At 39.7% G+C, this 13,070-nt stretch overlaps 1 protein-coding gene across 1 annotated transcript in view; it reads left to right on the forward strand.

The window, feature by feature from the left end:
• The window catches only part of KDM5A (lysine demethylase 5A), a 113,852-nt gene that overhangs the window by 14,599 nt on the left and 86,183 nt on the right, over positions 1-13,070 (forward strand). The window contains exons 4-5 of the mRNA XM_049882155.1: positions 683-853; positions 4,528-4,662. Coding sequence (XP_049738112.1) covers positions 683-853; positions 4,528-4,662 — 306 coding nt within the window. The remainder of the gene's footprint in view (positions 1-682; positions 854-4,527; positions 4,663-13,070) is intronic.

Raw genomic sequence — 13,070 nt, forward strand, 5'->3', positions numbered from 1 at the left:
ACTCTGTGTTGCATTCTAGGAAGCCTGTTACTGCCTCTTACATATAATCTGATCTTTCCCCATCATTCCTTCATAATCTCCCCTATAAAGTTTTTTCTTTTCAAAATTATAACTGCTTTTTCAGAACTATTCTCTAAATTCATTGTTTGCCTAACATTTTGTTAAGTTCATTAAGTTACTTGGTATACTTTCTAAAGTCAGAATTTCTGTTCATTTTGAACTATATTACTTGTATTTGTTCTCATCTTTTTTTACTCTTATTTCATATTGTGAAGGATATAGTATCTTGAGTATATAGAGTATATATGTGTGTTCAGTTTTCTCACAGAGACTAATGCACAAAGTACAGATTCACTAAATGTTTTTGAATGTATTATTTGAAGGTAGGCACAATAACATTAATTAAACGATAGCGTTTAAGACTTCCAACAATCATTACTCTGTTTCTTAGTTTAAATGTTGACAAATTTCAGTTCTTTGTTCTTTATTTTTTATTTTTATGGTGCCTTAAGTAAAAGTTTACAAATGAAGTTGAGACAAATTTCAGTTTTATCAGATACTGGTTGAAGGAACTTTGACATCTAAGCCCAGAATAACTTTTTTTATTTAGTAGACAGTGTATAGAGTCAGAATGCTTGCATTCCTCTTCTTTCCCTAAATATTTTTTACCTTTTTTTTTCAGATTGTTGCCAGCAAAGGAGGTTTTGAAATGGTCACCAAAGAGAAGAAGTGGTCTAAAGTGGGTAGCCGCTTGGGATATCTGCCAGGAAAAGGAACTGGGTCTCTTTTGAAGTCACACTATGAAAGAATTCTTTACCCATATGAGCTTTTCCAATCCGGTGTCAGCCTTATGGTGAGAGAAATCATTCTTTTTAGGAGTGGATGAATGCAGTTTGCCAATTATAAACTTTAGACCACATTCACCGTAACACATTAGCAATTCTGTATGCATAGCAAGATGGAATGGATTTTTCCAGGCAGCAAAATTTGGGGGAGCAGTGTATATATCACATGTATTTTTGGTGGTTTACAAGATAAAGAATGATGGGAATGAAGGGTGTTTACTTATTTATTTAAAATAAATCTTCATGCCTTAGTTTTTTTTTTTTCTTTTTTATTGTACGTTTGATAGTTTGTACACAAAGTGCCCCGTGACATTGGTTCCATTTCCCACAGTGTGCCTACCCTGCCACCATTTTTGTCCTCGGTTCTCTGTTTCCTTTCATCTTGAATTGCTACCTTTTCCTGCTTTCTCATCTTTGCTTTTGGGCAAATATTGCCCTTTTCATCTCCTGTAATAGATTGCTATAAGGAACTTGTTCCTTTCAGGTGTTGTTGTTTATATTATGGGCCTGTTTGTGGTTTGGCTGATGGATGGCTTAAGATTTTTTTCTCCTAGTTTCATTTGTTTTTTTAAAACAGCTTTATAGAAGTATGATTTACATACCATAGAATTCACCCACTGTAGGGTCACAGTTCAATAAGGTTTAATAAATTTATACATTTATGTAACAGTTGGATTCCCTGGGTGGCACGAATGGTTAAACTCTGGATAATTAGCTAAAAGGTTGACGGTTTGAACCCATCCAGAGGCGCCTCAGAAGATAGGCCTGGCTATCTGCTTCTGAAAGGCAACACAGCCTTGAAAACCCTATGGAACAGTTCTACTCTGCACACATGAGGTCACCATGAGTCAGAATTGACTTGATGGCAGCTAACAACAACAGTGCACCAATGGCCACAGTCCGGTTTTAGAACATTTCCATCAGCCCCCAGAATTCCCTTGTGTTTGTTTGCAGTTGATTCCTGCTTCTACCTCCAGGCCTAGGCTGCTTCTGGTCTGTTTTCTGTCTCTATGGTTTTGTCTTGTCTAGAAATTTCATATAAATGGAATCAGACAATACGATTTTGTTTCTCACTTCTTTGACTTAGCGTAATATTTTCAGGGTTCATCCAGGTTGTAGCATGTATCAGTGTTTAATTCCTTTTTACGGTTGAGTAATATTCTGTTACATAGGTGCAGTATTTTGTTTATCCATTTACCAGTTGATAAACAGTGGCTTGTTCCCAATTTATAGCTGCTACGAATAATGCTGCTATAAATATATGAATGCAAATCTTTGTGTGGACATAACGTTTTCATTTTTCTTGGGTAGATTCCTAGGAATGGAATTGCTTGATTATATGGTAAATTTATGTTTAGCTTTTCTAGAAATTGCCAAATTGTTTTCCAAAGTGGCTGACCATTTTATATTCCTACTAGTATTATATGAGGGTTCTAATTTTTCTATATCCTTGCCAGCACTTGGTTTGTCAGTCATTATTATAGCCATCTTAATGATTATGTAGTGGTATCTCATTATGGATAGTTTGCCTATTTCTAATGAGTAATAATGTTGTAGAGTCCCTGGGTGGTGCAGACAGTTAACGCTTTTGGCTTCAAACTGAAACTGAAAGGTTGAGTCCAGCCAGAGATGTCTTGGAAGAAAGGTCTTGGTGATCTTCCAAAAAATCAGCCACTGTGGAGCATAGCTCCACCCTTGACACAGATGGGGTTGTCATGAGTCGGAATCAATTGAGTGGCAACTGGTTTGGGTTTGTTTTGGCTAATGTTATCTTTTCATGTGGGTATTAACCAACTAAACAACCAACCAACCCACCTGTTGCTGTGAAGTCAATTCTGACTCATTGCGACCATATAAGACAGAGTAGAACTGCCCCATAAGGTTTCCAAGGAGCGGCTGGTGAATTTCAACTGCTGACCTTTTATTTAGTTAGCAGTCACGCACTTAACCACTGTGCCACCAGGGATCCGTGTGCATATTAGCCCTTTGTATATCTTCCTTGAAGTGTCTATTCAAAAAAAATTTTTTTTTAATTGGGTGGTTTGTCTCCTTATACTTGAGTTGTAAGCATTCTTTTTGTATTTTGAATACAAGTCCAGATATATGATTTGCAAATATTTTCTCCTACTCTGTGGCTTTTTTTTTTTTTTTTTTCATTTTTATAAGGATGTCTACTTGAAGAGCCAAATTTTTTAAATTTTGATACAGTCCAGTTGATTGGTTTTTTTCCTTCCTCTTATGGATTGTGTTTTTGGTGTCATATCTAAGAAATCTTTTCCTAATCCAACATCACAAAAGGTTTTCTTGTTTTCATCTAGAAGTTTTATTGTTTTAGTTTGTATAAATCTCTGATCCATTTTAAGGAGCCCTGGTGGCGTAGTGGATAAGTGCTCAGCTGCTAACTGAAAGGTTGGTGGTTCTAACCCACCAGCCATTGCACAGGCGAAAGACATGGCAATTTGCTTCTGTAAAGATTACAGCCTTAGAAACTCTATGAGGTAGTTCTGCTCTGTCCTGTCGAGTCATTATGAGTTGGAATCAATTCCACAGCAAAAAGTTTTTAGAGCTTTGGTGGCACAGTGGTTAAGTGCTTGACTTCTAACTGGAAGGTTGGTAGTTTGAATCCACCAGCTGCTCCGTGGGAGAAAGATGTGACAGTCTGCTTTTGTAAAGGTTGTTGTTGTTAGGTGCTGTTGAGTTGACCCTGTGTACAATAGAATGAAACACTACTCTGTCCTGTGCCATCCTCACAATTGTCGTTATGCTTGAGCCCATTGTTGCAGCCACTGTGTCAGTCTATCTTGTTGAGGGTCTTCCTTTTTTTCTTTGACTCTCTACTTTACCAAGCATGATGTCCCTCTCTAGGGACTGATCCCTGCTGATAACATGTCCCGAGTATATGAGATACAGTCTCGCCAACCTTGCTTCTAAGGAGCATTCTGGTTGTACTTCTTCTAAGACAGATTCGTTCATTCTTTTCGCAGTCCAAATCCTTTTTTTTTTTCTTTCTGTAAAGGTTACAGTCTTAGAAATCCTATGAGGCAGTTCTACTCTGTCCTGTAGGGGCGCTGTGATTCAGATTCGACTTGATAGCAATGGGCTTGGTTGGTTTAATTGTCCATTTTCAATTAATTTTTGTGTATAGTATGAGGTAAATATATAAGTTTTTTCCTTTTTTTGGCATAGGCATATCCAGTTGTACCAGCATCTTTTTTTGAAAAGCGTATGCTTTTCCCGTTGATGACCTTGGTATCTTGTTGAAAATCAGTTGACTACGTACGTGTGGGTTTATTTCTGGATTGTTTTGTTCCATTGATCTATATGTCTTATCTGTGCACTCACACCACACTGTCTTGATCACTGTAGCTTTATAGTAAATTCTGATGTTCAGTAGTATAAGCTCTCTAACTTTGTTCTTCTTTTTCAAAATTGCTTTGGTTATTTTCAGAGAATTTGCGTTTGTATACAAATTTTAGGATCATCTTCTCAGTTTCAACAATGACGCTAAAAAGCCTGCTAGGATTTTGATACAGATGGCCTTGAATCCATAAAACAATTTAGGGAGAATTGTTTTCTGGTTTCATGAATTTTTAGGGATTTATTGGAAATTTATTATTTCCCCATTGATTCTCAGCCTGATTTCTTATCAATCAATCTCTCTTTCGGTGCTCTCATATTTTAGGGTGTGCAAATGCCCAATTTAGATCTTAAGGAAAAAGTGGAGCCTGAGGTTCTTGGCACTGATATCCAAGCTTCCCCTGAGCCCGGCACAAGAACGAACATTCTACCGAAGAGAACAAGACGTCTCAAGTCTCAGGTATCAATGTCCCTGGGCCATTTTTTAATAGGAATTTTAAGTGCACTGACCATGCAGAACAGTTGTGTGGTCATGTAAGGCCATTCACGTACTACTCTTCTTTAAGACTTGAAGAGACATATCTTTATGATTGTCTGTGAAGCGAATAGTGAAGAAATTGTGAAATTCAGTCTAAATTCACTTAGAAAACTCTTTGTTAATTTTGAGCAGTTTTTGGCAGAAATGGCAAATCAGAGGGTGACTCGATACTATGGAGTCAGTTTCATAGATACGCTGGTGAATTCTAGTATATTTTATTTTCACGATTAGCAGATGTGAGAGGAATAGCAAAGAGTGGTTTTATTTTTCATTCATCATACCTCTAACTTGCTTAGTGTCTGAGGCATTCCCATGTAGTTTTCAATACATTTTTCTAATGCATCAGAAAGAAAGCCTTAATTTCTTTTTTGACTGCCTTTTTTTTTTTTCTTCCTATTCCCTTTTCTTTGTGGCCTTAAGAGCTGTATTTTTAGGTTTTTGATAAACACAAGCCTGTAGGCTAGGACAGTGAGGTGCCCTTAGAACCCTGAGATTTGGACCATTTAAATCAAATGGGTGGACAGGAATAGCAACGTAACTGAATCCTAATACTTGATTTTAACATATCTAAAGAAACAGCGTGTTAACAAAATGGGAATGGTTATGTTGAAAGTAGGAGTCAGAGAAGCAAAATGAATGCACTTATGTCTAAGCTTCCAAGGAAGACAAAAGTGCATTCATTTTGCTTCTCGGACTCTGGGGCAGTTCTGCTCTGTCCTATAGGGTTGCTGTGAGTCGGAATCGACTCGACGGCAGTAGGTTTTAGGTTTTTGTCTAAGCTGAAGGACACTGGATCTTAGGTTGCGAGGAGCCCTATCACCGGAGGGGCAGGCTAGTGATACTTCATTTTGCTTTTCCAGAGCTCAGGATGTCTTTCCCTCATGCCATTTCTGCTTTTCTTGTTCTGAATTTATGGTTCCTGAATAACCTCCTGATTAATAATTTAGTTTCTTACATACTTTGATAGCAAAAAGGTAGGTGCCCTGGATAGGGACTGTGAATTTAATTGAAATTCATTGAAAAGTGATTGCCCTGTTAAAAGTAGTTAAATCTGGTTAGTCATTAAGGGATTTTTATTTTAGCGTAAGTTGATCTCTAAGGCTCTGATCATCTCTGGGTATATAGTGTTGATTCTATTTCTAGACCCAAAACATTGAGGACTATTCTCTGACATGGTGCCTCAACTTGGATGAGTTGTCTTAAGACAGCTGCCCATCTAACCAATTGCCAGCTTCTGATAAAATCCCTTTTAGTGTTCCCCCTGAACCTTTGAAAGAGTCCTGCCTATTTTTAATTGCCCTTCTTTATAAAAATAAAAACCACACAAGAATGCTTTTACCCACTGTAATAGTTGTCACCATAGATTGCTTGGTATCAGGTAGAAACTAGAGTCATTTCCAGATTTGCAATTAAGAATTTTTTTTTTTAGATAACATTTCATTGTATTTTCAGTGCAAGTTTACACAGTAAATTAGGTTCCCATCTGACAATTTCTATACAGATTATTCATTAGTTAAATTTTTCACAATGTGTTAACATTCTCTTTCATTGAGTTCTGGTTATTCCATTTCCAGTACTCTAGTTTCCCTGCCCCTTTGTCTTCTCATTTTTGCTTTAAAGTAATTGTTGACCTATTGGTCTCATATAGTTTTTTTTTATTTCTACTTTAGGTGAAAGCAATTAAGAATTTTTTCGACTCACAATTTGTTCTTAATTGTTTAATTACTGTATTGCCGGTCTTCATGTCATTGTTTTTAGTCTTCTATTTCAGAAAGAAAATACGCATTAAGAAAAAGTATCTTTTAAAAGATACTCTGATTGTACACCTTCAGTAGAACATAAGGAATTAAAAAAGCTGCAAAGGAATCTTGAAGCTTACTTAGTAGTTTGTTGTTAACATTGTTATTAGTATAATAATTCCAAAAGTATTTTTTATGTTTAGTAGAATAGAGCAAATGAGTGAATATGGTAGTGATGTTGGGAATCATGGTTCTCACTGTGGGAGAAGAAATATAAAAAGGAATGGTAGAAGGAGAGTAGGAGAAGAGAGAAACTGTGGTGTTGGATTAGAATCAGAATTACCAGTATGAACTGAAAATATGAAATTATAATAAAAAAAATTTTTTCCTAGCCTGACCTCTGAAAAGGTCTAGAAGCAATGATATCCCAGTAGGAATGAGCGTATCTTATGGTCAGATCATGGTTTTGTGATGGTATTTTCCACTGAAACCAGAGCTCTTTGGAGAAACAGCTGATTCCAGGTCTAGGACCTGGCAAGAAGATGAGCTTTTATATGACAGAAAGTAAATGCTCAAAAACTGATGGGAACGTGTTAAAACAACACATAAACCAGCTCCCCTAGGCAAATTTGGAACAGTTTGACTATAAAAAAAGAATAAAGGTGGTAATAGATTATAATGCATTTCATTTAGAATTATTGTCTGTAGTAATAGAAAAAGAAGGGGTCGATGATGGCTGCACAGTTACATGTATAGTCAACAAAATTTATCAAACCGGAGGCGAAGTCAAGATGGCGGAATAGGCAGACGCTTCCGGCAAGCCCTCTTTACAACGAAGACCTGAAAAAACAAGTGAAACAAGTATATTTATGACAAGCTGGGAGCCCTGAGCATCAAAAGCAAGCTTGGACAACGAACTGAGGGGCAGGGGGAGGAAGAGGCTGTTCAGAAGTGGAGAGGAGTTACCGGACCTGAATCGCGGGGAGCCCTCATTTCTGGAGTGGTGGTGGCGGTGGCAGGCTGGTACTAGCGTTTGGCTGCAGTTTCCTCAGGGAGAAACAGCCAGTCACAGAGCCTACTCACACGTCCGGAACCTGAGGAGAACGGTGCTCTCAGCAAAAGCTAAGTACTTGCGTATACTTTACCGCGTGCTCCCCACCCCCAAGCCGGCTTCATCGGCTGAGTCCCTGGGCCTGAGATAGACCCTGGTGAGCACCTAGAGCCATCCTCCCTGCCTTGGAGAAGGAAAAATTTTGCAATTGGCGGGGGAAAAGATAATCTGCTAGCTTCATTAACTGGGGGCACCCAGGACAGAAGTGGCTCCTGTCTAGGCATAAACCGTCCGTGGACCTTGAGCACCTTTCCCTTCTGCATGGACCTGTGTGGGCCTATTTCGGGAGAATAGGCCCATGTTGGCAAACTGCAGCCATTTCAGCTGTGCGGTGGAGAGGTGAGTGTTTGACGTTTGACATTACTTTGCCTATTAAACAAGGTCCTCACCTACCCACATCAGGGACCTAAGGACTGGTAGCTCCACTCAGGTCACCCAGCCACCCGCGACAGGGGTCCAAAGATAACTGGTACCTCCCAGTCCTTACAACCAAAAACTTTGGGTGCCCATGGTCCCTCTGCAAACCCACCCACCAGCACGCTCTAGGGAACAGAGACGTGTTTTCCTCAGAGACACTTGGGGGTCGGTTCTCAGCCCCCTGCCTTGTTCAGAGTGTGACCCCATGCTGTAATCACATACCGGTGTATACGCCAATTACTCCTGGCCCTCTAAGACTGTAGGACAGAGCCTGTACCACACACTTGATAATCAGCTACCTGGAAACCTGAGCTGAATCATGCAAAAAAACTGAATAGACTCCTAGACTGATAATACCTGATAACAGCTCTAGCCAGCTGGGGACAGGACACCAGAGCTCCAAAGGGGAAAATAATCAAGCTAGCTCACTCAAGCAACCCATAGGGGTATACCAAAACAAAGCAAGCAGCTATGACACAGTAAGCAAGCAAATAAACTAGTACAATAACTTATAGATGGCTTGGAGACAACAGTCAATATCAAGTCACATAAAGAAACAGACCATGATCACCTCAACAGGCTTTCAAAACAAAGAATCCAGGGATCTTCTAGATGAAAGTGCATTCCTGGAATTACCAGATGCAGAAAAAAAGGTTTAATATACAGAACCCTTCAAGATGTAAGGAAGGAAATGAGGCAATATGCAGAACAAGTGACGGAACACCCAGATAAAGCACCTGAAGAAATTAGAAAGATTATTCAGGAACATAATGAAAAGTTTAATAAGCTGGAAAAATCCATAGACAGCAATCAGAAATTCAGAAGATTAACAATAAAATTACAGAAGTAGACAACTCAATAGAAAGTCAGAGGAGCAGAACTGAGCAAGTAGAAGCTAGAATTTCCGAACTCGAAGAAAAAATCACTTGGCAGAATATATTTAAAGAGAAATCAGATAAAAGAATTAAAAAAAATGAAGAAACCTTAAGAATCATGTGGGACTCTATCAAGAAATAACCTACGAGGGATTGGAGCACCAGAACAGGGAGGAATAACAGAAAATACAGAGAAAATTGTTGAAGATTTGTTGGCAGAAAACTTCCCTGATACTGTGAAAGATGAGAAGGTATCTATCCAAGATGCTCATCGAACTCCACATAAGGTAGATCTTAAAGTCACCAAGACATGTTATAATCAAACTTGCCAAAACCAAAGATAAAGAGAATTATACGAGCAGCGAATGGTAAAAGAAAAGTCACCTACAAAGGAGAGCCAATAAGAATAAGCTCGGACTTTGAAGAGTGGCGTCTGGGGTCTTAAACGCTAGCAAGCAGCCACCTAAGATGCATCAATTGGTCTCAACCCACCTGGATCAAAGGAGAATGAAGAACACCAAGGACACTAGGCGATTATGAGCCCCAGAGACAGAAGGGGCCACATGAACCAGAGACTACATCATCCTGAGACCAAAAGAACTAGATGGTGCCTGGCTACAACCGATGACTGCCCTAATGGGGAACACAACAGAGAACCCCTGAGGGAGCAGGAGAGCAGTGGGATGCAGACCCCAAATTCTCATAAGACCAGACTTAATGGTCTGACTGAGACTAGAAGAACCCTGGTGATCATGGCCCCCAGACCTTCTGTTGGCCCAGGACAGGAACCATTCCCAAAGCCAACTCTTCAGACAGGGATTGGACTGGACAATGGGTTGGAGAGGGATGCTGGTGAGGAGTGAGCTGTTCGAATCAGGTGGACACTTGAGACTATGTTGTCATTCCCAGCCTGTAGGGGAGATGAGAGGGCGGAGGGGGTTAGAAGCTGGCGAAAAGGACATGAAAAGAGAGAGTGGAGGGAGAGAGCGGGCTGTCTCTTTTTTTTTTTTTTTAGCGGGAGAGTAATTGGGAGTGTGTAGCAAGGTGTATATGGGTTTTTGTGTGAGAGACTGACTTGATTTGTAAACTTGCACTTAAAGCACAATAAAAATTACAAAAAAAAATTTATCAAACTATATACAGGTACTCCCCACGTTACCAATGAGATGTGTTCCTAACCGTTTTTTTTTTTTTAAATTGTGCCTTAAGTGAAAGTTTGCAAATCAAGTTGGACTCTCATAGAAAAATTTTTAAACACTTTGCTATATACTGCTGATCGTTCTCTCTGTAATGAGACAGCACACTCCTTCCCTCCATTCTCGACTGTTCGGCCAGCTTCTGATCCTCTCTACCCTCTCATCTCCCCTTCAGACAAGAGATGCCAACATAGTGTCATGTCTCAGAAGCTCATTCTTCACCAGCTTCATTGTCTATGCCATAGTCCAGTCCAAACCCTGTCTGAAGAGTTAGCTTTAGGAATGGTTCCTGTCTTGGGCTAACAGAAGGTCTGGGGACCATGACCTCTGGGGTAATTCTAGTCTGAGTCAGACCATTAAGTCTGGTCTTTTTAAGAGAATTTGGGTCTGCCTCCCACTGATCTCCTGCTCCCTCCGCGGTCCTTTGTTGTGTTCCTTGTCAGGGCAGTCATTGGTTGTAGCCAGCCACCATCTAGTGCTTTTGATCTCAGGCTGTTTTAGTCTCTGGTTTAGGTGGTCCTTTCTGTCTCTTGGGCTCATAATGACCCTTTGTCTTTGGTGTTCTTTATTTTCCTTTGCTCCAGGTGGTTTGAGATCAATTGGTGCATCTTAGATGTCTGCTTGCTAGCATTTAAGACCCCAGATGACACTCTCCAAAGTAGGTTGCAGAATGTTTTCTTAATAGATTTTATTATGCCAGTTGACTTAGATGTCCCCTGAAACCATGGTCCTCAAACACCCGCCCCTGCTACGCTGGCCTTCTAAGTGTTCAGTTTATTCAGGAAACTTCTTTGGTTTTGGATTAGTCCAGTTGTGCTGACCTCTCCTCCTGTATTATGTATTTCCCTTCACCTAAGATAGCTCTTATCTACTATCTAATTAGTGAAAAGTCCTCTCCCTCCCTCCCTCCCTCTCTCGTAACCATCAAAGAATATTCTCTTCTGTGTTTAAACTGTTTCTTGAGTTTTTATAATAGTGGTCTTACACAATATTTGTCCTTTTGCAACTGACTAATTTCACTCAGCATAATGCCTTCCGGATCCCTCCATGTTATGAAATGTTTCACAGATTCCTCACTGTTCTTTATTGATGTGTAACATTCCATTGTGTGAATATACCATAATTTATTTGTCCATTCATCCGATGATGGGCACCTTGGTTGCCTCCATCTTTTGGGTATTGTAAACGGTGCTGCAGTGAACATGGGTGTGCATGTATCTGTTCATGTAAAGGCTTTTATTTCTCTAGGATATATTCCAAGGAGTGGGATTGCTGGATCGTATGGTACTAACTGTGTCTTTAAGTTAAACTTCCCAACATCACTAATATATTCACTCATTTGCCCTATTCTAGAAATCTGTAGGTGCATACCATTCTTAATTAGCTTTACTTTATTGCAAAAGGAGCCCTGGTCGTGAAGTGATTAAAAGCTTGACTGCTAATCAAAAAAGTCGGCAGTTTGCATCCACCAGTCACTCCTTGGAAACTCTTATGGGGCAGTTCTACTCTGTCCTATAGGGTTACTAAGAGTTGGAATTGACTCAACAGCAATAGATTTGGTTTTTATTGAAAGAGTAGCCCTAGTGGCACAGTGATTAAAGTGGTTCAGCTGCCAACTGAAAAGTCCCCAGTTTGAACCCAGCAGCAGCTCCGTAGGAGAAAGATGTGTCAGTCTGCTTCTGGAAAGATTTATAGCCTTGGAAACCCTATGGGGCAGTTCTGCTCTGCCCTACAGGATTGCTGTTAATTGGAATTGACCCGATGGCAGTGCATTTGGTTTATTTTGGGCTTTAGTACAAGAAAAAACTGCAGGGCTTTTCAGTGATTTGAAAGCTGTACATGCAGCAGTGAAGATGATTGTCATGAAGAATTTATTTTGAGTAGGGATTGGTTCTTTCCTTTCAAAATGAGGGCGAATTTACATAACATTAAAGTGCAAGTATGAATTGTGTGTAAGTTGGATGTTCCTAACCTGGGGACTGCCTGTACTTAACATAAATACATTTTAAACTAAAAAAAAAAAAAAAAAAAAAATCAGTTGCTGTCAACTAGATCCTGACTCATGGTGACCCTGTGTGTTTCAGAACAGAACTGTGCTCCATAAAGTTTTCCATGGCTGTGATTTTTTGGATAATAGATTGCCAGGCCTTTCTTCCTAGGTACCTCTGGTTGGATTTAAATCACCAACTTTTTGGTTAGTAGCCAAGTACTTAGCAGTCTGTGTCAGCCAGGGACTCCTGTATGGATTTTACTGTATGAAAAATATATCTCAATAAAAAGAATTGTTGTTAGGTTCCATCTAGTCGGTTCCAACTCATAGTGACCCTGTGTACCACAGGAAGAAACACTGCCCAGTCCTGCACCATGCTCAGTATCGTTATGCTTGAGCCCATTGTTGCAGCCACTGTGTCAGTCCATTTCATTGAGTGTCTTCCCCTTTTTCTCTGACCCTCTACTTTACCAACCATGATGTCTTCCTTCAGGGACTGATCCCTTCTGACAACATGTCCATAGTATATGAGATGTAGTCTTGCCACCCTTGTTTTTAAGGAGCATTCTGGTTGTATTTCTTCCAAGACAGATTTGTTCATTTTTTTGGCCGTCCATGGTATATTCAGTGTTCTTTGCCAACACCACAATTCAGAGGCATCAGTTCTTTTTCGGACTTCCTTATTCATTGTCCAGCTTTCTCATGCATATGATGTGATTGAAAATACCATGCCCTGGGTCAGGCTCACCATAGTTTTCAAAGTGACATCTTTGGTTTGCAACACTTTAAAAGAGGTCCTTTGCAGCAGATTTGCCCAATCCAGTGCATCTTCTGATTTCTTGACTGCTGCTTCCATGGATTTTGATTGTGAATCCAAGTAAAATGAAATCCTTGACAACTTCAGTCTTTTCCCATTTATCGTAATGTTGCTTTTGGGTCCAGTTTTCAGGGTTTTTGTTTTCTTTATGTTGAGGTGTAATCCATACTGAAGGCTGTGGTCTT

This window comes from Elephas maximus, chromosome 4, assembly GCF_024166365.1.
Source record: "Elephas maximus indicus isolate mEleMax1 chromosome 4, mEleMax1 primary haplotype, whole genome shotgun sequence".
NCBI classification, from domain to species: Eukaryota; Metazoa; Chordata; class Mammalia; order Proboscidea; family Elephantidae; genus Elephas; species Elephas maximus.